Source organism: Cyanistes caeruleus, chromosome 10 (assembly GCF_971803275.1).
Source record: "Cyanistes caeruleus chromosome 10, bCyaCae1.hap1.1, whole genome shotgun sequence".
Lineage (NCBI taxonomy): Eukaryota > Metazoa > Chordata > Aves > Passeriformes > Paridae > Cyanistes > Cyanistes caeruleus.
In genome coordinates, this window is record NC_141710.1 from 21,114,683 (window position 1) to 21,142,561 (window position 27,879).

General features: G+C 41.1%; 2 protein-coding genes across 3 annotated transcripts in view; both read right to left on the bottom strand.

The window, feature by feature from the left end:
* Positions 1-2,457: 2,457 nt before the first annotated feature.
* On the bottom strand, positions 2,458-21,525 carry SKIL (SKI like proto-oncogene). The gene is made up of 7 exons (XM_086843464.1): positions 21,375-21,525; positions 18,563-20,487; positions 13,682-13,779; positions 12,079-12,320; positions 11,633-11,874; positions 10,385-10,609; positions 2,458-7,623 (listed from the first exon to the last, which is right to left on the bottom strand). Exons 2-7 carry the CDS (start codon positions 19,667-19,669, stop codon positions 7,462-7,464), a joined length of 2,076 nt encoding a protein of 691 aa, XP_086699590.1. The 5' UTR covers positions 19,670-20,487; positions 21,375-21,525; the 3' UTR covers positions 2,458-7,461.
* Positions 21,526-25,225: 3,700 nt separating this feature from the next.
* Positions 25,226-27,879, bottom strand: part of PRKCI (protein kinase C iota) — a 30,595-nt gene continuing 27,941 nt past the window's right edge. For both annotated transcript variants that reach the window (XM_086844347.1, XM_023932816.2), the window contains exon 18: positions 25,226-27,736. In XM_086844347.1, coding sequence (XP_086700473.1) covers positions 27,649-27,736 — 88 coding nt within the window. In that variant the 3' untranslated portion in view covers positions 25,226-27,648. The remainder of the gene's footprint in view (positions 27,737-27,879) is intronic.

Genomic DNA, 27,879 nt, shown 5'->3' on the forward strand with positions numbered 1-27,879 from the left:
GCATCCTAAGCTTCATTTGTCACCTGCTCCTTAGAGCTAAAATTCAAGGACATGAGGTCACAGTTATCTGTTGAAGCGTCACCTGAACACTAGAGCCCTACAAAAACAGTTGAAAATTCTTTTTAAAGAGAAACTTTTATCATAAATACAAATTTAATAGTTGTTTTCACATTTGGTTTATATTGTTGGTTATTCCCTGGGTTTTTTCCATACCTGGTTTATGGTAATTTCTGTGAAGCCAAGCTGCCAGCTTGCCTTCCATAAAATTTCCTGACATGATTCCATCTTCCTGCATAGCTTATCCTTCTACTGCACCCACCTCAGGTGGAGAATGCTGTTACTGATATCCATCCACCACTGTTATGTTGCCTAGGGCTCAATTCTAGGTGGATTTAATCTTCCCCTAAAAAATATTCCTGCTTATTTATTATTCAGGAGATAAATTTATCACCTCTTGGGTGAAAGTGCTGGTGTTCCACTTCTTGGACTGAGCAATTGCATTGGACAGATCATGTGTCACCTCCTGAATTCAAAAGGAGATGACAAATTTCATCTCAAAGCTAGTTTTGGAATCATTTTACACAGGGATAGTGCAGGCACATCCTAATGCAAAATGTGTTTTTAAAATGCTGCAAGGTATTCATTGGCATAAACATCCTTCTATAATTCAGTCTCCTACAGTTTTGGTTTCCTTAACCACAAAAGCTTCTTAACTCCATGTTTTCTTTCACAAATGTATTTATCAAGGAATGTGCAGCAGCAAGGAGTAAATTTGGCACTTTGGTAAGCAGCACTATTCAACAGAACTCAAGCTGGTGCCCACAGGGCACAGTGTGAATTATTTCATTAATATCAATAGAGACAGGAGACATTTACCACTTTGTCAGTGTTATAAATCACACCACCAACAGTTAAGTGAATGTAAGTTCATACAAGACAAGTGGACAATGATTTACAAGATCAATAAAATAAGGAACAAGAAGGACCTGTCAGCTATATGTCAAATAAACTGATACACTTTGGGCAACAGTCTTAAAGCTGCCTTTTAAAAAGCAAGTGCTACACAGACATTTATTCCAGCAACAGTGTGAGCTCCTTAAAAATCAATCTTTTTACCCTTCACTCCCAGAGTTTTTCCTTGATCTGCATTGTTCTCTCTGACAAAAGACAGGCGTGTCAATTAGTCATAGCTACCCAAGCTATCAACACCCCAGGGCTTTCTCATCCAAATGACTCACCTTGAACTTTTTCTTTACATTTTCAGCCTCATTGTTTCTTCCCTGTTTGGAAATACAGCAGTATAAAAAAGCAAGATGGGATGCAGAAATAAACAAAATTAAGTGCTACAGTCACTTCTTAGTTTTGTCCTATACTGAAGGCTGAACTTATCATTGTAATTTTCATCTTTATCCTGGTTCATATCACTCCTTTATCTGTAAAACAGGCAAGCCCATGGTAGCATTAAGGGTTTGCAATTATCTGAAGCATCATCAGGATTTCCTATATGGGAGAGCAGTTCCTTAATACAAAGTATTTTTGCACTGATTTGAGGGGAAGAAAAACTACCAAAATGTGTGTGAATCTGCTTTCTTAAGCACCAAGAACAACTCAGTATGAATAAAATCCCCCAGAAAATCTCCAAAATATTATTTGTAGCAAAAGTTATATTTTACTACAATGTAGGGGGGGGTGGGTTTAAGTGACCAACAAGAGTTTATTGTTGTAAGTGGTGGAAATTCAATGTAAATGAAAGATTGTGGAAGAACACGCAGCTTCAAAACTGCTCCCTCTTTTCTCCTCCATTGCTCCTTCCCTCTCTTACTCTGATTTTTTCTATTTAATCTCCCTGATGCTACACAAAAAATGTTAAGGTAATATAATCACATGGTTTACAAAAAGAACTCCTGAGAATCACTCACCATCAGCAGTAACTATTTTTTTCAGCAAATAAAGTAAAATTCTCATTTCTGATTTGAGCTTCGTAAAATCTCAGCATTTAATCTTGCAATGTGTGTTTTTAATTTAATTTATTACTGAGCTATGGAAGAGTTGTGAACAACTCACACATTGCTTGAGCAGTCAAGCAGCAACAAAGCTGGGCACCAGAGAACTTGCCAAGTACGCAAGGAGTTCTATTTTTGGGTATAAACACCAAATTTACGCCGACATACATAGAAAGCTTGGTGCCAATACCTTTGCAGACTCTTAAGATCTTTAGACAGTGGATCCATGGGGAGAGACAGCTTTGATCTTGTAGGTTTTGCTTAAAATATCTTTTAGAGAACTGGGGATCTGCTGCAGGCTGTGGGAGCTCTGCTAACAAGTTTCAGTATAATCAGAATTTAATTTACTGTAATCAAAGCAAGGAAGGCTCTGTCCTTAGAAAAGTACCGAGTTAAACACCTTCAAAGAGCCAAGTTTAGAAGTCAGTGTTCAAAAATAAGACAGAGACAAGTGTTGTGACATTACAGTTCTTTATTTGTTTTTGAGTCCACGATCTATACAGGTATTTACAGGGCATGGAAATGGATAACAGCACAAAATACAATTGAGGTATAAGCTAAGAGCACAGTATGTCATGTTTCAATAAATATAATTCAAAATTTGTAAACTAAGTGACCAGATAGATGCATCTTGTCTACTAAAACCATATAAAATATCTGTTAAATCTCACGTGAGGTAGAGGACAGTTTTGTGTGTCATGTAATGCAACCACAGCAATGCTGACAATAAGACTGTACATCATTGGCAAAGTATTAAAAATTGTTGAATGCACTGATCGTTTTTCCTATGGTTTCAGAATAGTCACTCAACCTGTTGCCTTGAGCTAACATGGACTGGGTTGTTTTGCAGCTACTTTCTGTCGTTTGAGAGAATTATACTGGCATGTCAACAGCAATAAATACTTTAGAGAGTGAGGATGAAAACACAAAAAACGTTCTGTCAATCACAGAAAGCAACGTGATGGCAACGAAATATTCAGACCAACCTTTTATTATTTCCTAGAATTCGTTTAAATACAGTACAGCTGTGCTTTCCTTTAAGTGAGGTATCTCTTAGAAGAAAAAAAAATTCAATTGATATCGTTACACTTAATTAATTTTCAAATAGCAAAATTTTATACCGTGTTTGCTGTGCTTGATGAAGTGCTTAAAACTCATTTTTCAAGCATTTTTCAACTGAACCACTAATCCTGAAAAGAACAATTTGCTAAGTAATGGAGACACACTATAAAATCATCGTGCAATTTGTAAGCAATAACTGCTTTCACAAAAGCTAAAAAATGACTGTATTTTTTAAATAGATATAAGCAGCAAATAGAAAATTCTACAGACTTTCTGTAAAGAAAACCAATGAACACTCACACTACAAATGTAATGAGCAAAAAGAAAATTGAAATTTGCAGCTTTCTGCTGCTTACTATCAATGGCTTAAATAAAATTATCGAAATATTGCAAGCACAGATTAATAGGTAGGAGAAATTACATATTTTGTCCACTTCACCATGTTATAGAAAACTCTGTTGTGTGGATTAATTACACGAATTAAGTGCAGAAAAAATACAAAGTTGTTATCTTTACTGACAATCAAAATATATACTCTACAAACAAGTGAATTCTAGGAAGCTGACCACGACAGCAATTCAAGGGCAACTTCCCAACTAATGCTAGGAAAGGTTTCCAAAAATTTCATAACACATTCTAGCTATCCCCTCCCCCAATACAAAACAAGAATGTATGAATAAAACATTGTGACTTCTAAAATACAGGCCAAGATTTATTTCTTTTCAGGCCACCAGTAGCTTTATGCTCCCACCCAACTTCTCCTACGTCACTAATTGCATTATGCCTTTACTATGTACAGATGGTTTTACGCCTAAGCTATCAATATATTAAATATAGAATAAAATTAGTTTAAGAATGTGAAACATAACTACATTCATCTAAATACTCAAACTGAATGATATGCTTTACAAAAACTAAAACACAGACTTAACTAAGTTTGGAGATTTAGATAAAAATCTCTCTCGTTTAGGGACACCTGGTTACACTGTGAGTGAGGGTGTTTCCAGACTGCCAAATTTACAAGAGTTTTACCCTCTAAGCTCTTATATTTTATTGATTAAAGTATACAAAGCACGTTAAAGTTCTCTTTTATAAAAGTATAGGAGCAAATTAGGTATTCACCTTGAATACTACTTATTCCAAAAGGTGCACTAGGCAACTTCCATCTTGGTGTAGGTGTCTAATAAAGCAACTTTCAAATTACAGACAATTTTAGGACTTTGTTCTACAGGCTTCATGTCACAACTACCTGGGAAAATTACTTCTTGCCTTAAAAGATCAACAAGCAATGACTGAAGGCAAACCAAATAATACATAAAGTGAGCAAGCTACGACTAAAAGCAAAGACCTAATGACTGATTTAGTCTCTACCTTTAAGTGTGCACTTAAGTGAGGGCCCTCAAGTGTGCATTCCAAGTTCCTATGTCAGGCTGTAAAAGGAACCATTCCATAGAATTAGGATAAGGTAGCAAAAAAATGTCAACATATATTTACTCTAAAACTTAAGAGCATTATTTACAATTTACTAAAAAACTATCTTTTGGAGACTGTGAGCACACAAAGGTCTATGGCACATTTATGTATACATTATTACTTAAAATTAGTATAAAATTGTCTACACATATGAAAATTGTTTATGTTACGTCAAGAGCCTGAAAGTAGTATTTAAGAATTTTTAAAGGATTACAATAATTTAAAATGCATTCTAACTTTAGATTAACTAAATGGAATATTTACAAAGCTACTTTTAAGGTCATTTTAATAAATGTTCCATTTCCTTTACCAGCCAGATGTTCAGAAACTATTAGGAGGCCTTATCTGTAACTGGAATTGGTAGAACTTCCTGTAGCTGCTGGAATTCTTGCAACAGTGAAAATATTGGTACAAAGGATGGCCACCAGCATTTTCAGAGCCTCCAGCAGTGACCCAAGTGCTGGCTGAAGGAACCTGGGCTACACCAGCCCTCCTCTGCCACTGCTGAACAACCGCTGGCCAAGGGGGACAGCTGAGCAGGAGGCACAGAACACAGGCAAGACCTGAATGCAAACGGAATATTCACTATCCTACTAATAAAATAATCCCAGGAGGGTTCCAAACATTCAACAGCTAAGCTATAAATCCTGTGGTGCATCAGTGACTGCAGCTGTGAGAACGAGCTTTACCAACACGGACAGCCCGAGCCTGCTCCGCAGCAATGAGAAGCAACAAAGGGATTCTCTCCATCCTTTAGCAGCAGCCAGGTGGAACTTTCCCATTTCCCAGCTCATCCAACACAGGATCTGCCAATCCCCCTGGGCAGCCTCAAGCTCTGCTCCCCAGCCAGCACACCTCCAGCAATACTCCTGCCTGCTCTCCCTGTATGCACGGGGCTGGTGGTTGGACAACAAAACATTCGTGGTGTTTTTAAAGCAAACGGTGCACACACACACAGCCAGAACATTCAGTCACACCTTTCCCTCCAAACCAAGCTGCAAGGACAGGCCTTTTCCTTTTTAGTTTGTTTGGGGTTTTTTGTTGGTTTTTCTTCTCACAGGAAAAATTTGGAGATGGGAGCTGAAGAAGAGAGAAATATAATTCTGGTCTTTCCTGGCAGGGGCTGGAACTAGATGATCTTTAAGATCCCTTCCAACCCAAACCATTCTATGATTCTCAACACTGACAAAGAAAATTGATTCTTTTTTCCATCTAACCTGCTTGTCAGTGTAAATATGACACAGAGCTCATAAACAAAATTGTACAGTTATTAAAAAAATCATCCTATGACTCTATGACATTTAATTTACCACCTCATTTCTCATTCATTTTAAAGATATGTGCAATTTTATCTTTCTCTGTGATATTCAGTCTTGTTATAGCATTAACAGAGAAAAAAAAAACAAAACAAGAGTTTTTAGTTTTACTAGTTGAAGGGGAAAAAAAACCAAAGTAGGTTTTTACTAGTGCTTTCATCCAAAAATTAACTGAATTGTTACGAGAATATTAAACTTAAGTACCTCAAAACTGGAAATTAAAAGCACAAGTTAAAATTATGTAATGAAACACTAGAATTACTAAAATATTCCTATCACTGACATGATCAGCTGACATCAACCAGCTGTATCCAGTTTTTTGGAGAGAAGTGCAAAAAAGTTTTTCTTCATCCAACTTTAGCCATGCATTTAACCCACTAGGAACCAGACTTCAGAAGTACTCAGACATTATATATATACATAAAACAATAATTCTGTACAATTACACATTTCCCAATGTTATAGCTTAACAAACATGCTGTATTTTCTTAATTCATGGTAACCCTACCATGCCATTCAAATACAGAGACTATCAAAATGATTTTCAAAGTGCCATACCTCAGAATTTTATATTTTAAGCTATGATCACAACATCAGTTAAGGCCTGTTCTATGTAATGAAAGAAAAATCCACAAGTTGGCAAGAAGCTCAAAGTGTGGAGGCTTAGGGTACTAAAGAAATTAATACATATTCCTTAATAAATGTTATTTTTCTTGAAAGCATTAATATTTGAAAATCAGTTAGGTCAAGCTTTCTCAGTTTCTGAAAGGAAAAGCCCCACCTTTAAGCCTTTTATTAATATTTCTTTCGTATGTACTATAGAGAAAAAAAAATACCAGAAGAAAACTTGTGAACTTTTAGCTTCCCAAGATTCCACTGTAATTGCAATTTTTTTTAATTCACAAAACCAAACCAAAACAAAAAAACACCCCTAATGTTTTCCTCTTCCAGCAGAGCAAGCAAGTGCTGGCTCTAACACTCCTTAAACTGATAATGAGTTGTTAAATAGACAATACTGAAAAGGTCAGCTGACTTCACACAATGAAATTATGGGAAAAACTCATGCTGGTAAATCACTTTTGATACTCAATCATCAACCAGTTGTGGCAATTTTTAGCTCTGTCTTACAGACTAAAAGCTATCTTTACTTTCCTCAGTTCAAGAATATTTAATTCTCACTGAAACCCAAACTATTTAAGACCTTGAAGAATTGAGGATATTCTTAATGTACTTTTATAACTGGATGTGCAATTGATAGCAAAATAAAGATACCCATATATGTTTTACAGACAACGTTAAAAGGTGTAGAGTCCTTAAGACTGCATTAGAAATAGACAGAAACTGGTCACTCTAAATCAAGAGTTTCGTATTTTTCATTGTTTGAGAAAAACACCAGTACAAATCAATGCAGATTTTCATTTGCTAGGAAAATCTAAAAATGTCTATCTATCTCTATTTATTTATATCTATGTATATCTTCATCTGGACCTGTCTGGGAAATAGAAATCCATAGAGAACACTTTTTCTCAGCACACAAAAATTGTTCACAATCGTTAAAACCAAAACACCCTGTTTGAAGGACACAGTCGTGCTTCCTCTTCCAATTTCTACTTTCCTTTCCCATTTTTCGAAGATTTCAGGATCTGTAGCTTCAATTCTTTTATCATCATCTCCAGCTTTTCCCGGGCCTCTCGTTCCTGTCTCAGTTCATCCTGGAGCTCTTGTCTATCTGCCTCTGCATGATCCAACCTCTGCCTCAACTCTGCCAGCTTTGAAAGAAGAGAGACAGAGTCAATTTTAGCAAACTTACCTTATTTAAAACATAAAAGGGTTACAGATGGCCACTCTATGCATCCAAGTATTTCAGTCCACCAGAATTATGCAGTTATCAAGAATTATGCATTTACCTGCTACACCATTTGCAATATGCAAAGTTGCATAAACACCATGCTATAATTAAAAAAATTAGAAAATCTAATTTTAAATGCATGTAAGTTGTAGCTATATGAACTGTCACACCAGATTGTCAATAACACACAGAATCTCTGTTGGGGAAAACTGTGCTATGTCTGCATCAGTTATGTCACAAATCCTAGACCAAACTGCATTTTTTCATCTCCCCAGTCCATTTCTCTTACCTGACAAAATATTACTTCTTTATTTCAAAGCCTGAACATATTTCTAGAAGAAACCAAACTGACAACACTGTTTTCTGACATTCCTTAGTATAGATGAAATATTCAGAAAATCTTGAACATAACCATCTGTGTGTGTGTGTTCAAATATAAACCTGGGTCCACACAAATGTTTTCATGATATATCTTGTGTTTAAACACAGAAATTAAGTATTTTTTTCCTCTTTGGAATACAGCAAGGCTCAAACTTGCTGGAATGTCACCAAAATTATTTGCAGTGACATCTGGAAACTTCTTGTCAAGTGTGGGAAAGTTCCTTATTGCACATAGTATACTATCAGCAGTTAAAACAGGGAGGAGACTGGAAACCAGCTATCCTCTCTCCCATTATTTATGGGGTTATTTCTCACCAAAAGACCTCACTCCATCTAAAAAAATCCATCTGCCTTTATAATGATAGGTATCTGACTGATGTACAGAATCCATCTCACTGAGAATTAAGGAAACAGCTCATGAGAAGGAAAGAGCAGGAACATACTGGGTATTTCTGGAGTTCACCAACCGCTGCAGAATGTACTGGGTGAAGGAATGGCTGTGCTGGTTTTAGAGAAACACCACGTTTCATCCCTGCTTTTTTAATCAGAAATACTTCAGCAGTTCTTAGACAACAACTGGCTGTTAATGCAAGTCCTGACTGCACGAGTGATGCAGTGAAGTGCTGCAGTGCAACAGTGCCCACTGCCTGCATGCTGCAACACGTCTCTGGCTTCGATTGCCAGCTCTAAGGAAAGGCTCCAGGACTGGTTATTCTGCCTGGTGACTGACAGGGTGAAGCAACTATTTCAATAAAGTCAAAAAGGGGGACAAGACAGTGCGTGTTCAGACAGGCCTAGAAAGAAGAAGAGACTTCTAAGCAAGTTGCAAATATCAAATTCTTCATTCTGTTTAATGCACAAGGAGAGCTCCTCTCATTCCACAGTTCTCAGACAGAAAAGGCAGCCTGGGCAACTGCTTTGAGAACACATCAGATTAGGGCTTTTTTTAAATGCTGTATACACATCTTGGGGAAGCTCCCTGTTCCCAAGACCTCTGTTTAACTCTGGTGTTTCTTGGAACCAGAATCTACTGCAAGATATGATAAATGGAAAAAAATAGGTTTGAATTATAAATTGTGAACAGATCTACCACAGAGGTAATAACAGAGTAAACTCTTAAACAAGGAATGTAAGTAGCTTTCAAAGTCTAACCTCAAAAGAAACACACAACCAATCTCCTTGGGGAACAATCCACAGTTTTCACCCTCCAAAGGAAGTAAGCTGCACAAGCCCTATAAACGTGCTGTACATGATGATCTCCATAAATTAGAACACGTTGTTACTTGCACTAATAGGGCTTGTACCAGATGTTTAGTAAATCAGGCCTTAGTCAGAGAGGATTATTTCTGGCAGCAAAGGCCAGGAATCAGTGGAGTGGGATGTCACGAAATTAAATTCACAAGAAGGATTTATGATGCGAGTCTCTGCCCTACTCACCAAAAATACCAAAACCTGTCTCTCAAGTAGTGCCTGTTTCTCAGTTTGAGTCAGTCAGAACAGGAAATACACAGTTCACAGCTGTGAACGAAGGAGCACAGAGCTTTACTGAGCTCAAGTTTTGGATTTTGTTCACTTTAAAAATGAACCTGTTAAGATTAGTTTTCTGTGATAAGGTGCAAAATAAAAAAACCTAATCATAACTACAGCTGATTTTTAAAAGGGGCATTCCAAGGTTCCCTCTGTCATTAGCTGTATTTTTTTCCCATTGGAATATCCTCCAACATAAAGAAGCAATAGTAAAAGCTAAAAAGAAAGTGAGAGGAAAAAAACAATTCCACGGGTTTTCCAAGAGGCAAGAGAAACACTAATAAGATTTTCATTTTCAAGAAAACTCTTGGCCAAATGTTTTGGTAGAGCCCAGAAGGGACTCATCAGATGCTGCAGAAGGTTCTACCACCAAGATGCATGAGAAGCAGCAAGGTAAGCTGCTGATCTGACAAAAAGATGGTTCAGAGGTTTGGATTCATTTATTTTTTTTTTACATAAAATAATGATAATGTTTAAGTCTGTATCATGGACAAGCCCAAATACATTAAAAACATAATTTGTTTTAATGAGGATGTAACAGACCTCATGTTTAATATTTCATCAATAATATTGTATGTTTCTGTAAGTTACAGTCTACCTCAGTTTCAGTCAAGAACAAGGAAATAAATATTGCTGTCACTGACCTATTTTGGTATCTGTCTGTGGTGTCAGAACATACAGAGAAAACGAAACCTTAGGGTGGCTGAACAGCAACTTCACAATTTCCTGATACACTAAACGTGTTTTGTTTGAAATAAACCTTCCCATCTCACCTGTGCTGCATATTCAGCTTCCTTATCTTTTTCCAAATTGGAGTCACAGCTACATTTTTGTTTCAAGACTTGGTCCAGTTTCTTCTCCAAGTCTCTCTGCTCAAAATAAAATTCTTCCATTCTTTGTGCATGCTCTGCTTGCAAACATTCGAGTTCTTTTTGTAAATTCTGCTGCTCTTCAGTCAGTTCCTTCATAGCTTTAGAGTTGCTTAACATTTCCACTTCCTGTAAAGAAAGAACAAGATCACATACTCCTTCCTTCTAACACCAGAAAAGCAAAAAACTTGAATTTAATGGTGTTTCTGGAACCAATGACGCCACAAAGACCATTTTTAACTACCAATAACAACAGCCTGATAATGGCTTTTATCTACTTAGCAATGACAGCATGGAATTCTGTAACATCCATCTAATTTTTAAGGAATTATATTTCCAAGTACATGAAGCTTCCAGAAACAAATTTGCACTTCCAGCAGTGAACCTCAGGAAGCAGCACTGATTCACTAAAATATACTTTGAAAGAGTAAACATGCAAGTAGCATCAGAAAACAAAACTGTTTGATTTCTTTGTCCACTGACATTTTGGTATTCTTAAACTTGTATTTTTTTAAAACTTATCTCCAAGCTTTATCTCCAAAGAGGTAAACACAGCAGAACAAATTTAAAGCAGCAGCTCTAGGGCCCTACCTGAGCTCCTAGATCCTGAGATTAACATTTAAATTAAAATAAAATAAATGAAAATATTAGGTCTGTTCCATGGATGCAAGAAGCAAAGACAGTATTTAACTGAATTCAGAAAACAGAAATGTCACAAATGAACACCAGCCTCTAAAATCATCCATTATTAAAGAAAAGACTAAAAATAAAATCCCTAAAAGCATGGCTTAACAAGTGAGTGTAGGAAGGTGGTCTTTTTTTATACAGGGCAGTGATAAGACCATTCCTAGAATACTGATAGCTGCATCTTTAAAAACCTGAAAACTGAGAAATTTTAGAGGATACAGCAAAAGCAGGAGCTGCTTGGACCCAGCAGCTGCATATTGAAGAGACACCACTTATTAGTGGGCTCAAAACTCATGAGCATGAGGGATATTGAAGATTTGGTGTCTGGATTTAAGCTGAGGGAAAGATGATCTGTGTGCTTTGGTGTTTCTAAATGATACAATCTGTGATGTTGACTGTGGAGCCAGCAAGCTCCCACCAGCTCCCTGCTGCCCAGGGGGAAATGCACTCAGACTGCCACTGTACCATTTGGAGCTGCTGCTTCCTCCGCAAAATCGTGTTTAGCTTCTCCTGCTGCTTGATGTAGGTTTTCATTACTTCTTCCATGATCCTTCCCTTGTCATCCTCACAGCTGATGTCTTTCATGAGGGTGGGAGACAAGGTTCGTGCATCAGCACCTCCCTCACCACGGCCAGAGTCTCTGGGGATTTTGGAAGAAACACGCTCAGATTTTCCACCTCTCGCAGAACGAGCTGACACGGGAGGATCTACACAGGAGAAAACAGAGAGCAATAATCACAGAAAGTTCGAATTCCAGAGTGGAAAAAATGCAAAGAAAACTGAGATTACAAAAAGGTGGAGGGAATTTTTGAAAACCTGAAATAACATCACAAAATTCTAGCTCAGTGTAAAGTTTTCCAAAATTCTGTTGTATAAAAATCAAAGACTCCATTATAATTTCCACTACTCACCTAAACGTTTATTTGGCTGCTCCACACCAGTTTTCAAGTCAATTTTTTCCTGTTCTTCAAGAGAAAGCTCTGGATAGGAGGCAGCTTTTTTGTGCTTTCCACTGCTGAGCTTCTTCTCTGACTGCCCAGGTGAGGATTTATTAACTTCTGAAGCTTTTACTGTTGTTTTTGCAACATCCTTATACTGAGATGCAAGAGACACATTCGGGGCAACCACTTTATCACACATATAAAGGTAGTAACTGTAACAGCAGAAGAGTAAAATTCATAGTGAAAGGTAAGACATAATAAATGATGGCTGGTTGAGAGCAGTAAGTTTAATTTAACATGAGTTCAAACTGTGAAAGCATCAATGAAATATAAGCACATCTTTTTTTAATTTTTCCTATGCAAAAGGGAAGCCTAACAACCCACTCAATCTTTACTGAGTAGATTATCTTGATAAGGTTTTGAGGCTATCAAACAAGTAGATTTTACAAACATGGCTGATTAAAAAAATTACAGAAAATCATATGAAGACTTCATTTAGATGCAAAGAGTGATATTAGAATTCCACTGAATCCAGACTCTCCAGCATTTTCATAATCCTTATATTAGCAATGGAGGATGGGGAGATGAGCAGTGAAGTGGGAATGAGCACCTCACTCAAGCAGCAAAGCTGTGTTCTGACAGTCCTGGGGCACGTCTGACACCAACGCTGGACCCTCATTCCCAAGTACACTGAGCTGCCCGTTTGGATTTTCACAGCTCCTGGACTCCTGGGAGCATCTCTGTGTCCCACCCTCACCTCACCACTGCAGAGGGAAGAGAGCCCCAGGTGTGTTCAGCTCAGTGCCAAGATCACCAGTGCCGCTGTCTTCAACACTCCCCTTTCTCCTGGCTCTGAAGGAAGGCACTGGCAGGAACAGAACATGAGGGCCCATCACAGAAATTCCTCCACTCCCTTCTCTGCGTGGGAACCAGTGTGATGTGTGTGCACCAAAAAGGGTCTGCTCTGACCCAAATTCGGGACCTGTGCAGCCACAGGGGGTGAGGGCAAGAGGAATAGCAAGAACAACTGTTTCCTACACTGCTGCAGGTGACAAACTGGGTAAGGAGTCAAGGAAATGCATTTGGTTTCTAAAACCAGGAAACCAGTCCACAGACAATTCAGCTGCAGCCCTTGTCCCACTGTGGAAGAAATCCTTCAAACACTTCTTGGATATCTTTTCTGGAAGGAAATTAAGTTGTCCTCGTGGTAAACAGGCCTTGTGCAGCTTTCCACATGCATGCATTGTATTACAACATGAAAGATCAAAAGTTACCTCTGTCACTTCTACTAAGAAAGGGAAAATTTTAATTACATTTCAGTTGTATTGCCTGCTGAAGAACACCCACAGGTCTTGAGTCCTATACTAAAAAACACTCATAAGCAGTTCATTAGTATTTACACTAAGAAATGCATAAAAATTTAGGGTTAAATCATTCCTGTGTGATACCTTAAGAATTTTCCTAACAGTTCAGGTTGCAAATACATTTTTTTTCAGTTTGAATTATCCCTAAACAGCCAAAAGTATTTGAATACTTGACAGTGCTTACAGTTCTATGTAGGAAACTCACTTACCTGGGGTGGAAAAAGGAAGGTGGTTGAGGATCAGTTTCTGTTTCTTGCTTTATAACTGGATACCACTGCGGTAATTCCAGATTCTGCTGTGGCTCTGCCTAAAGGAAAGAAAATAAATTGGCAATTGAAACATGGATACAGGTTATTTACATTTTCATAAACACTCCTCAGAGAAACAGCATTTACACCATTAATACATTAATAATTTACATCATTAATACCAGAGAAACTGAGGTACCAGGAAATGGGGTGTCTTTGGCAGAGAGGCAGGGTGATGCAAGCCACAGAATTTTCTCTGATCTCCAATTTACCTCTGTGGGCAAAATAACAACAAAATTGAAGGAAAATCTCTTTACAGACCTATCTAAAAGCACTGCTCAGTTTCCAGAACTCTACTAAACAAGCTTGGGAGAAACAGAAAGCAGAAACTAGGATTCCCAAAAGGTTGTAGGAGCTTTTTATAATAATGTGTCTATATAAAGTAAGCACCTGCCAGATACTTTATTTCAAAATTAAATGGAACACTGTGCTGGTGTTCCAGAGACAGAACTTTCCTCAGTCACAATTGTTTATTACACCACCAGGTAAAGCTGCTCCCAGTAACATGAAAATGCCAATTCCTCTGCAGTAGCAAACAAAATTAACTCAAGTGCATCAGAATATATAATCTTAAAAACTTCTGTGTATTTTGCATTTGGAAAGCAATTCTTGCTCTGTGCATCTCAAGAAATGTTTTCAGAATTACTCTTTACTCAAAACTCCTGGTGATACTTCATACTCCCCTGTGAAGTTGCTCTTAATTTCAAGTGAAAGGTGTATCACCATATATTTACAATATTCTTGTGGCTAGGAAACTGATTTGTAATTTCACTGTATTAGAACAGCCCTGGGACGTGGGGTTTTGGGTAGGGTGTGGTTGGCTGACCCCAGGCAGCTGCCAAGCACCCACAGAGCAGCTCCCTCAGCACCATCCCCAGGGCATGGAAGGGAAAGAGCAAGAAAGCTCCTGGATCAAGATAAAGCTGGTTTAAGAGGTGAAGGAAAAACACAAGTGAAGCAAAGGGCATGGCTCAGTCCCTCCCTCAGACAACTGCCCAACCACCCTCAAATCACCTCCACCTTGGATGCCAAACCCTCTTTCTCCTCCTTCTATCCCAGTTTTCATTTCAGTACCCAGAACACTGGTGTGTTAGCCACAGTTTTAGCCACAAATCCAAAGCACAGCACTACAAAGGCTGCCACAAAGTAAGTCAACACCATTCCAGACAGACCCAATGTCTTTGACAAGCTGCTCAATTAAAAAACAGCTTATAAAGCTAAAAAAGTTTAACAATCCTGTATTGAAACTTCTATGCAGTGCTCTAATATCTTCACAACGTCTTAGGTGCTATATTATCAGAAAACTTTTGTATTGACACACTATGGAATAAACTTTTAGAGAGATTCATCCCTGGCAGTGGGAGACCCCCAGAGAGACCGGTGTGACCTGAGCCATGGTCTGCACAATCCAGCACCACCCCACCTACCCCACCCTGACCAAAAGTCAGCTCCCAGTGAAACTGAAATTCAACTCCACCCCTGCAGCTCCTCAAACCATTTCCAACACAGACATGGAACACAAGGAAGAGAAGCTCTGGAGTTGTAAATTCATAAAAAGGCTTTAAATAAAAAAGATTCAATCTCTAGAAAAATGGCCTCATCCTGACACTTGTCAAGTTTTTTCTACTTACTCAAATCATTCTAATAATTTAAGTAATCACATATAATCTACTTACATTGCAGCTAGTATGCAGTGATCTGATTTTAGCTTCAGATCACATTTGTCCATATTTTAGGACTCACATTTTAACATGCTTATATATTTACATATGAAATTATCAGGTCATCTCTATCCTCAAATTACTAGGTCAGATTTTTCCCTTTTTTTTACCTGTTTCAAATGTAAACTGAATTTACTGTCTACCCATTAGTGTGAATCTTGCAAATGAATTTCATAGCATGCAATCAAATTTTCAGTTACGAAAGAAAATGAAATGTTACCATAAATAAACGAAGTCTTTTTCTAACAGGATTCTTCCCTCACGGTTCAAGTAAAGGAAATAAGGCATCTATTTCAATATAAATCTCTATATATGGCTATTTCATTACCCAACAATTTTTTTGTTTTATATTCTCTTAAATAATTCCGTAAACACGAGTTGAATTGAATTACTTCTACTCAAACTGTTTAAAAGGGTTACATGAAAAGTGACTTGTTTTTCTTCAAGGCTAGTTGGACAAAACTGTTCTTTAAGGAAAAAATGTATAGGTAAGTAACGGTTCCAGTGTAATCATTAAGCCAGTAGTTTTAGCAGAGACTGGATTTATAAAACCCTCAGGAGAAATGTTAACCCCCCACACTGTGAGATTTCCCCCATGCACTGTGACCAGCTCAAGGAATCAGCCTGAGAAGCAAAACAAAGTCCTAGTGCAGAGATGATGAGAAACTGTCGCAAAGTCAAAGGGAACAAGGATCTGTCAGCACAGGAATCAGCAGAGACTCGGTGACAGCTGTTCCATGAAGAGCAGGTGGATGTTGCACTGCAGTCTAGAACTCCACAGAAAATTATGACAGTCAAGCACGCAGCTTATAGCTTTCTTATTAGCACAAAGAACAGAAAGGAATTAATCTCAAGAGTACTTTGCTCTTAAAATATTGAAACTAAAGCGTATTTGCACTGTGAAGTGAATAAACTCAGAGTGAAATGTTAAGTAGAAAGGCAAAGTATGGGATCCAGGATGCTCCAAAGACTATGGGACTTAATTTATTCTTTATTACTAGGTGGGGAAAGAGCTAGTCAAGGGCAATTGTTCTTCCTAGGCCCTCCAAGATAACCATTAAGATGTGTCAGCACTTCTGAGGACTGACTCAGCAAAGGTGGTGAGGAGGTGACAGAACAGCAAACAGAACATCCTGCTGATAAATTCCCCTAGCACTGTAAGGAAAGGGAATGGCTACGTGCTGTACCTGATACCTCTTCCACAACACAGAAATGAGGAAAAGAAGTTGTGGCTGCTCCATCCCTGGAAGTGTTCAAGGTCAGGCTGGATGGAGCTGTGAGCAATCTGGTCTAGTGAAAGGTGTCCCTGTCCAGGGCAGGGGAGTGGAATGAGATGATCTTTAAGGTCCCTTCTAACCTAAAGCATTCTGTGATTCTGTGAAAAGACAACTGAAGCAGCCTAAGCTCCCCCAGGACAAGGCAAGGGAAACCATACTCCAACACTGCCCTCCTAAAAGCTTTTACTCTTTTGTACTTCCCAGATGAATATCCACAGAATAGAAAAACCCCCAAAACCTCTCCCACCATTGTATTTTGTTCAGGTTTTCACAGCTTCTGACTCTGGTTTCACACGTTGCTTTGTAAGACAGAACTACACAGGTCTGCAACAGAAGACTGCAGAAAGTTTTACAATTTCATTTGCACCAGTCCAGTCCAAATTACTGCCACTGCTAATTTCAGCTGGGCTTTTTTCATCTTTGCACATGAAACTGAAAGATCTCATTGTCTGAAATCTGCTGCTGTGGGAAGAGAAGCAGCATTTATAGGTGTGAACATGGAAGACTATTTCCACTGATGCATCCACCATGCTGTAATTCATTTCCCACACTGGCATCGCAAGAATAAAGACTGACATGTCTTTATCAGTTGAAAAGCGAAGTCTCTTTGCTAGGAGACTGCATCTTCAAATTCAGCATGTGGAAGCATGCCATACTGCAGACTTCCATGGGAATCTGCTGGTAAAATCTCTTCCTGCAGACTGGCACCACTGTAACAATACCTGTTACTACAGTCAGCCTTCCTGCAACACCAACTTTTCAGAAATTTCTGCTGAAAGGTGTCAGCTCATAGCACCCCTTTTTGGGCTCAACCATCTGCGCTGCTCTTGCTGCTATTTTGAAATCCACCACAAAACATCCAACAGGCAACATGGATTTATCATCAAACCAGCAGCCATTAAACACAGAAACACTGAATACACTGAAAAGAAAAAGTCATGGGGCAGAAGCCATTAAAAACCTACTGAAGTTTAAATTATACCCCAAAATTGGGCTTTCTATGAATGGGAACATCTATGATATTAATGTTTCTCTGCTGCTTGTCCTATTGTTTAAAGTAGAAGCTCTCCAAGGGACAAATAAGCGCTGTATTTTGGAACCACAGCACTGACTTGCAGCAGTATTTTAGGAAAAAATAAGATGTCTATTATTAACTATTGTCAAGATACCGGCCTACAGCTCATTACTTGGGCTGCTTAAAACCCCCTCTTTTTGGCATATTTCACTGCACAAGTGGTTTAAACAGAAAGCTCTTGCTGAACAAGCAGACTTTGGGCTTCTAAATAGCCATTGAGCAAAGCACCATTACCCTGCACACAAGTCATGAGATGGGTGGCCAGCAAGCCAGGTTGCCATCCAGCCCACGTGTGCATGCTGGAGTACAAATAACAAATGAAGAATTCATTTGTAGTACTTGATTTTCAAGCTCCTTTTTGCTTTGCTCAGCTGCTGCAGCACACGCTGTGTAAAACCTACCCAAAGGTCAAATGGGAGAAAGAAAATTTTCACAATAGCCTAAATTTTCCAGTCTGTATACCTTAGGCAGAACAAGAACCAACAAAGCCAAGCCAGTTCAAATGGTTACTTGCAGCCCAAAGAGGAAAGAAATTACCACCCCTCTTAATGAGAAATGTTATTTCCATGGTGAAGCTCTCACAAATTTAACTTAGGCTTGATGTGACAAGTATTCCCACTTAGAGAAGCCAAGTAATGCGCTTCTAAAACAAGTATTTACGTGTGAGCAGAAAGAGATCTGGGAGTTTTACAAGATCAGGTGAACTTACTTTGGACCGAGCTCTTTTCTGATTTTTCTCGCTGAATTTCTCCTTCATTTCCTCCAAGAGATGCTTCAGCTCTCTCTCCTCTGATGTGCCCAGGTATTTTTGGTTAATGTGCAGGTAGCAGTGCCACTTGGCCGACTCAAACCCCCAGTGGCAGGTCCTCTTGTCTGGGGATCGGTGTGAATGCATCACGAAGGTCTGGGGTGAGAACATCCCGTAGCATTCCAAGCACTGGATACACGGGTCATCCGGGGCAAGGTAGAACTGAGGTGCAAACAAGCCCTGGCACTTGCCCAGGCATTCATGCTCTACTTCGAAGGCACTGCCAGTCTCTTTCAGCTGGGCCAAGGTGTTCTTGCCAGGGAGGAAACTGCCACTTTGGGGAAAAGTGCGAGGGCGCAGTAAAGCATTGCATAGTCTCTGAGCGTCCGTCAGCGTAATGAGCCCACAGGACGGAGCGTTGAATGGAAGAATTCCCAAAACCTTCAGGATGTGAAGCTGGTCAGAAGTGCACCTTGAGCAGTAGATATAGAGCTCATCACACACCGTGTTGATCTGCTGCAAGGAAAAGTCTCGGAGAACTGAATTCAACACTTGAGGCAAGCAAAGTCTTTTTTCTCCTCCGACTTTAAAACAAGAAATGGATTCCCCCTCCAGCAGGGTCTGGGTGAGTTCTGTGGAGCTGTCTGGAGGGATGAGCAGCGGACCAGAGAGGATTTGTGGTGATGGGAGAGGCAGGAAGACAGTGGGTGACATACTTTCCTGGGAATACCGAGCTGAAAAAGCTGCAGGTCCACCCAGCGAACTCTGGCTGCTTAGGTGGAACTGTGCCAACGTGTGTTTCAAACCTGGATTTAAACTCAAAGGCTCAGAAAGTGAAGCACTGTTTGGCTTGGCGGCTTCCCCATCAGCCTCCACTGGAGTTTCATCATAGTCATCCAAGTTTTCCTTCTTTATTGTTGGCAATTTATTTATTACGACCTGTACTTTGTTATTTACATGCATTTCTGTCATTGCTTTTTTCAGGGGAGGACTCCCATCCTCTTGGATCCTGCTCCTTTTTTGGTCTGAAACCAGACCTAGAGGAAAGTTTATCTGTGGGCTTTCCATTGCTAAATGCTAGAGCTTTAATTAAGTCAGTCCTGAATGTGCATTTTCTTGCTTTTTCATATAAAAAATAGTTTCATGTGATCTTGGATTACCTCAGGTACACCAAGCTGCACGCCCCTCTCACTAAAACATTACTTCTTCAGGATCCAACAGTAAAAACTGTAACCCATTTTGCATATAATACTGCAAAATTACTAATGGAGGTTACACTATTTTCTTAGTTATTTATTCAATTTTATAATATAAAAACCCCAATGCAATATGTATACAAAACGCTTTCTTCATACCCTACCCACTATTTTACACAGTAGTCTTGTCCAGCAATCTAGTAAAAAATGATGCGCCGATGCGTGTTCATCCTTGATCATTTTTTTCCTTTAAAAAATATATTGTCTTTTCAAATAAGTCTCTATTTAAATATTAAAATAGAAAAACGGGCTCAGTTAGAAGAACGTAAATCTTAACACAACTGATCCAAAACGTAGCTTACGTTGTGTGAAAATTTTATTCAGCGCTTTCAGCTCCCAGAGATCAAACACAATCTTAAGGGCTTGCTGTATTGTGCTGCTAGCTTTATGATTTCACCACCACTGTGACAGCTACTATGGCAGTTCACAAATAAATCCTGAAATTAAAGGCTGATCCAGATCGACGGCAAAAACTAAACGTCCCTAGAGAGTCACCTTTCGCCCAGATGTCACTGGTGTGTGTCAGAATTTTCCCAGCCCAAGTTATTAGTAACAGAGGTGAGATCCAGGCCATGGGCTGAATTCATGCCGTGTGCTAGCACAGACTTTCTGCCAGTCCTTCCTGGTAACCTGTGAAAGAGAGAGAGGCCGATCAAGCAATCCCAGAGTTTGCTCAGTACCTAAAGGGGCTTCAAGGGAACCGGAGAGGGACAAGGACATGGAGTGACAGGGCAAGAGGGAACAGCTTTAAACTGAGACAGGGAAGGTTTTGATTTGATACAAGAAATTATTCTCTGTGATAGCAGTGAGGTACTGGCACAGGGTGCCCTGAGAAGCTGTGGCTGCCCCATTCCTGGAAGTGTCCAAGGCCAGGTTGGACGGAGCTTGGAGCACCCTGGGATAGTCGTCCTGCACCTGGAAGATGTCCCTGCCCATGGCGGGGAGGGTTGGAAGGAGAAAAGCTTTAAGGCACTCTCTAACCCAAACCATTCTGGGATTCCCTGTCAGAGGCAGGTTGCGTTTCCCGGGAACTCGCGGAACGCCGGGACAAGCCCCCGACCGATGGGCGATACCGGCGGGGGAGGGGGCGGTCCGGAGCGGCTCTCCCGGCGTGCACACCCGAAAGGACGGGCGCTCCGGCGAGCCGCGGGCCGGGCACCGACCCCTCACCCCTCCCGGGACGCCGCATCCCGCCGCTCCCTCCCGAGCCGTGACTCACCCCGGCCCCGCCGGCACCGCTCCGGGCACGGCTCAACCCTTCCCCCTCCCGCCGCCGGGCTCGCCCCTCCGCCCTGGCCGGCTCCCCGCTGTCCCCAGCCGTACCGCGCCGCTCCGCCACCCCCGTGTCCCTCCCCCCCTGCCATCCCCGGTACCCCGCTCCCCCTCTCCCCGCCGCCCCCGCGCCGCCTCTCCGCAGCCGCCGCTCCCTCCCATCCCCCGGCGGGCGCTCCCGCCCTTCCCCCACGGCTCCGCCGCCCCGCTCCCCGCCGTTCCCAGCAAGTTCCCCGGCTGCTCACCCGGCGCCGCGGGGGCTCCGGCGGCCGCGGGGAGCGGAACAGGCGCCGCGCTCGCGCCGCCCACCCGTGACCTCACTGCGGAGACCGAGACGGCGGCGGCGGCGGCGCGCGGGCACGAACCCGCCGGCGGCGCGCGCCGGCCCCGCCCACTGTCTGGGGCAGCGGCGGGAGCGCCCGCCCGCCCCTCCCCCGCCCGCCGCCGCCTCAGCGCCGGGAAACCCGGCCCAGCCTCCACCCCCGCCGCCCGCGGGGAAAGCGCAGGAAGAGAAATAAAAAATAAAATAAATAGATAAATGTATATAATGTATATTAGAAAGTGAATATACATGGAGAAGTGTGGTTTCTGCCCGGCTTCCCCTCAGCCCGCCCGGTCAGACCCGGCCCCGCGCCGCCCTGCCGCCGCTCCGTCAGCGGGAGCCGAGAGGGGCCGGCTGAGGGACGGGGACGGAGCGGCAGCTGGGGCGGGGGAAGGGAGAGTGGCCATGGCAGAAGGGGAAAGCCAGGCGGGAGGAGGGCCAGGCGCTGTCGGGGAGCTGTCAGGCGCGTCGCTCCCCTGAGGCGCGACGGCGGCGGCGGGGAGAGGCCGCCAGCGAGGGGCTCTCCGTGACTCCCTCAGTGAACTGTCCCGCAGCGACGCTCCCTCAAAGGTCTCTCAGTGACTGTCCCTCAAAGAGCGTCCCTCGGCAAGGGTCTCACTACTGTCCCCCCGCGAGGGTCCCCACAAGGGTGGGCTGTGCCCTGGCACCCCACTGCTGGGGACGGGGGGACGCGGGGACGGCGGGTCGTGGGATGTGCCTGTCCCCGAATCACGGTCACAAGCAGCTCCCTCCAGCCACGGGCTCGCAGGAGATGCTGAAGCGCAGATGTTTTGGGAAGCGAAATGATCAAACCGCGGAGAGGCGGGGAAGATGCTCTTCAGGGACTGCTCAGTCGCTGTACAACTCCTTCATGTATTACAAGTTTCTTCTGCCTGCAAGAAGCCCAAAGCTTTTCCGTATACATCTTTGTGAAGACAGCGCTTCAGCTGGGATTACGGCGCAATCCAATTTGCTGTTTCCTTTCATCCCACACAGTTACATATTTTGATGCGAGTACAAAAGCGCAGCACATGAAAATGGGGCAGTTGTAAAACCACCAGGCACCGCTTAGCACCGGGCAGCGCTGCCCGCGGCCGGCAGATCCTTTCCGCGCTGCTCCCTAATGCCGTCCCAGGAGGATTATGGCACAGCCACAGAACCTGCCTCGCTGATGATCAGGTGCTCCTTAATCCTTGATTTCGCACCTTTGATATGCTCAGGTTTCCTCTGGGCTGGCCGGGTTCACTGATGGAGAGGCCCTTGAGCATCCCTGCAAAGCCGCTTCACGAGTCGGCTCTTAACTAACTTAAACCATCACATCAGTTGCGGTATCTGCAACAATGTCTACAATATCTTCGGATTTGAGTGATCCAAACCAAACCATCAGGGTTTTATAGAATAGCAAACATATTTGCAAAGAATACTACCACCCACTAGTTATTTATTAAGCAGATATCTGCTTAAAACCCACAACAATATAGCAGAATTAAACAAGATTTCTGAATGCACCAGTGTTTGGAGCTGATTCTGAAAGATACTGACCTATGTGGGAATTGTCTAGACATTCTAGACATTCCTGTCTGCTTCACCCTCTTGGACTTTAGGACCCAATTAAAAAAAAAAAAAAACAACTATTCAAATACCAATCAGTGAAATGCACTATGTCATAATCCTTTTGAATTTCCTGAAGAAAATGTAATGTCTAACATCAGAGCTGGACTGATCAATGTCTGTGAGGAAGGCAACATATGTAGGCAGATATTCTATCTTTTATTAGACCTCCTGATGTCATGGAAGCTTAGATTCAGTGGCATTGTTTGATTTGTTGGGGTTTTTTTTTCAGGTTCTGCTGCAGAGATGTTCCATTTCAGGTTACAAATTCTGGTAACTATTGTGCTGTAATGATAGTGTTGCTATAGAGCTACAATAATCAGGCAATTGAAGACAAAGTTTGTAGGTAGAGGATTGTCTATAAAAAGGTGTTAGCTCTGCCTACAGCTTCTACTGTGGACTGTGAAAAGCAGTTCTGAAGACACTGCACAAATAAAACCTGAGTTACAGACCTTTGCAAGAGGTAATAAAGTGCACTAATAGCACAGGAGAAATCTTGCTTTGATTAATAAAGTGTCTGAATTTTCAAGAAGTGCTGAGGCTCTGGGGAAGCTCACCGACTCCCCCAGTACACAGTCCCTGAAGATACACAATTTAACTATGAACTGTGCCCTGGAGAGCACCATTTAACTGTGAACAAAGACATTGCATTTTATTCTCTGATGAGATTATACTGCGCTTTTTAAAGAAAAAAATCACTGTGGTAGTCATGTTTAATAGTAAGTTGTAACAGTTTAGACTGTTAGCTAATCTGTCATAGCAAGTTTCACTCGTGTAAAATAGATACCCTATTACAGGTTGTGTTTTAAGCACAAAAAGTTGACAGATTTTGGCAGACACCACATCCTGCAGGGTAAGTCACAGCAGGGACAGTGCACAAAACACTTCAACTCCTGAAGGGCTCAAACTATTCCTCTGGTGTATGAGGGATGTAAGGCCAAACACTTTACTCATCCTTAGACGTCAAATATGGACACAAGAGATTTCTGGTCCTATTTATGTCTGAAAAAGCCACCTCCCACAAAAGCTGCACAGACCTGGGATGTAGATGCTGCTCTGCCTTTACTTATTGGTAATTAAATGGTAAGAGTCCACCTTTCAAGTATGCAGTCCTGATCCCTTTATCATAGGCAGTAAAAAAAAAATCTTAAAATAAACCTTTTTTAAAAAATGCAAGATATGGTAAAATCTGCTCCCTCTCAAAGGGGCGCCAATCCCTACCTTCTCTCTTCCCAGGAAAGCATCATTATTGTGTGGCCAGCTTCAAATTCTGCTGTTGCCTTACACTATCCATGCTGAAGTGAGGATGCTTGCTTAGCAGTTAAAAATGTATATATAGATTATCCAAGCTATTAGCTTCCTTCACAGAGAGCCTCAGCATAAACAATTGCTCAGACTGAGGCGAGAGCAGCTGGGCACCCAACTGAACAGAAACAGGGAGCGTGCGTGGGGGGAGGTTAAGCATGTAAGATATGCAGCCATCTGCAGCACTCGCCAGGATTGCAGACAGACACCCCTGCTAACAGGCAAGACAAAATCTCTTTTAAAAGATACTGAAATATAGAAATTAAACCACTGCATCTGTGGCAGGGTATGAGCTAAGTGCCATCACCCTCTATGTCAGAAATCTGAGAACGCATGGGAGGAGTTGAAGAAACAAAGAAATAAATCATGCAGAAGTAAGTGCAGCAGACGAGAGCGTTGCTCTGAACTCCAAATCCCAGCTCTGGTGACTGAGATGACATTGTACGAGTTCCAGCTGAAAGAGGCCTTTGGATGAGCAGGCTAAAGTAGCATTTTGTATTTTCTTTTAAGATTTCAGTCTTTGTGCAAAGGACTGATGCCTCACTGCTTTTGTCTCATCACTGGTGTTGGAAGGAAAGACAGAACCTGCAAGAACAATATTTTTCCAAGGGACAAGATGAGGATGAGGCTGGGGAATGATGCTGGAGCAGAACCTGCATTCTCAGACACGTTTGGTTAATGCAGGGTGAGAAAGGCATTTCTTGGGTTGCTGTGGCCTATCCCAGTGCAATTTTCTACAAGAAATGAAAAGATTAGAACAAGGCTCCCATGGGATATGGATAATTTAAAAGGGTCATATAATGATACCAAGAAAAGATCAGCATTTCACAGTATTTCTGAGATTTTAACACACAGAGCTCTAATATAAATGTTTTATTTAAAGTAAAAAGTGTGCACAAATAAAGGGAATGATTACACAACAATGCTCAAGACCATATTCCATATGAAACAGGAAAATAGTAGTGACAATATTAACTAGCAGAGCACCCATAGGAATCTAACTCGTATACAAAAAGGAGGTTACTCCACATAAATACATCATGCTTCTGATGCAGACACATTCTCCAAAAAACAAAACCTACTGCACTGGACTGTTTACACCCAATGTCCCTTCTGAATATTTATGACAGTTGCTGTATGCTTAACAATGAAAAATAACAGTTAGTATCATGGCACTTTGGAGAAATTAAAGTTTGAAAATGGATTTACAGTAATTTAAGATATTTGTCACTTTGCAACATTCTTAATGTTTAGATATGTAAATAGAAAAAGTATTTTTTTCTGTGACATAAAAAGAAAATTAACTTTTGCTTTACTCTTCTATGATGAATGGCAGAAACGTCCTTCCTTACATAAAGCCATTTCCCTTAATACCTCGTGGGAAACAATGCCACTGTAGAGACAAGGCTTTTCTTGTTTGCTTTAAACGATTCCCAGGTTTAATATCAGTTATGCCCTTATGTCTAAACTTATCATGTGGGTGCAGAAGTCAGAGGCTTAAAAATCACCATTTTAAAACTGCATGTAGAGCAGTTCACTTGACCCAATTAGCTGCTCTTTAAAGGAAGGTTCACTGATATTTTACATTTGAAAAGATGGAACTTGAATTTAAGGAAACCTGATTTTTAACAGTGAGGAGGTTCAGCACTTCCCTGAAACTGAAGCCCCTCAAATCACTTCCCAGTTTTGAAAACTCAGCCCAATACTAGAGTTTCCTATTCACATTGCAAAGAAAAACATGAACTAAATCTCATACTATGACACCAGTATGGATTTGTGCAATCTCTGCTTGCAGCTGACATGGAAGCGAACAGACATACACCAGAAAACTTGTGCTATGAAATTACTGTTGCCATACAAGGATGTTCATGGAAAGACACTGGCCAAGCAAAAGTCTACTAAAAGCTTCAGGTCAGGTTTGCCAACTTGTGCTTACAGATTCTCAGATCTGCTTTCAGTGACACTTAGCTTCACTTACGGCTCTTACATAACACAGATTCCTTTCCTCAGTGACTCTTAATCCCTTTTCCCCAAAATAATAAAAAAACCCAGTGGTACATTTGGCATTTCTTCAGCCCAACACATTCATAACTATTGCTTTAGCATTAAAAGTAAGAATTATCTGTGCTGTATATTACACTACTTACTAATATGAAATGTAAGAAACACACCTCTTAGTCCTAGTTTTAGAATTGAAAGCAATTCTTTCAATTGCTTTCCTTGAGCCTGATACCAACATTTCCGGTTTGATTGTAAGTACAGATCACCATCTCTAAGGGCAGAAGTTAAGGGAGTCATTGTGGACAGCACCTATCTTATTCTAGATATGCTTTTTCCACTGGCAAAGTGGAACTCATTCCCAGCAGTGTGGCAGTAAGATTAAAAAGGAACTGACATCCTTTCCCAGGCTGTGGCTGTACCGTGTGCAGCTCTGATGCAGTTAAGACAGCAAGTACAAAAGCAATAAATAGTATGAGGTTCAGTATTAGCCCATTACTGCTGAATTATGCTGTACAGATTTTAACTTCTCAAAGAGTTAACTGAATTCTTTAATTAAACTGACACTTGATGCCGTGTCCAACCCTTACTGAAAAGGCCAGGCTAGAAAGGCACTCTTTGTATCAGTGTACAATTCCTAGTGTGAGAGTTGGAGCAAAGTCTACCAGTTCTGATATGGAATTAATAGTCTCCTTCAGGGTAGGATCAATACTCCCCATGAAAGCAGCCAGTCTTGACCTATTCAGTGTAAATACCTGCTCTCCTTGCTGTCATTTCAGTCTGAAGGGCATGAACAAAGCTCTAATTTCTATGTCTAGAACAGGGAAATCAGATGTTCAGAGAGAAGAGATTTGGAACTACAGAAGTGTAAGTTCTTACTCATCTTGCTGAAAAAATCTGAAACCCTTGAAGGATAATTTATTACATCACCTGATGCAATTTGTGTTCATTAAACACTGGAGAACTCTCCTTGCTCAGAACACTGTACTGACAAACTATACAGCCAGACCCTTTGTTCAGTCAGGAGCCCCCAAGACCAACTCCTGTATTAAAATTCAAATTTGGCAAAATTGTTAGTAAGTTCTAACATTTTAAATCTGGCAGCTGAAGGTACAGCATAACAACTGTCCTCGACAATGATCAATACAAAAAGAAAATTCACACTAGGTGGCAAGGGCAGGATGTTGAATTACTCATTTTATGCAAGTGCATCCAAATGGAGAGATGTTTATCCATGCAGAAACAAACGGAGTAACAATTGGCACAGTTCAGAAATGGAGAATTCAGACACATTCCTCAGCTGACATCAAAAGAGGATTTATGTATTCAAAGCCTTCAAATTCAGACTGGTCAATCTTCTTCACAATATCACTATTAGGATTAAAGAAGAGTCATTAGTTGAGCAAAATTAAAAAGGTAACATTAACTGATAGTTTGACTTAAAATTTAAACCTGTTCAGTGGACTGCAACTGAGAAAATTTCCCTTCCCTCTTTTGTCCCTCTCTACCTTTAC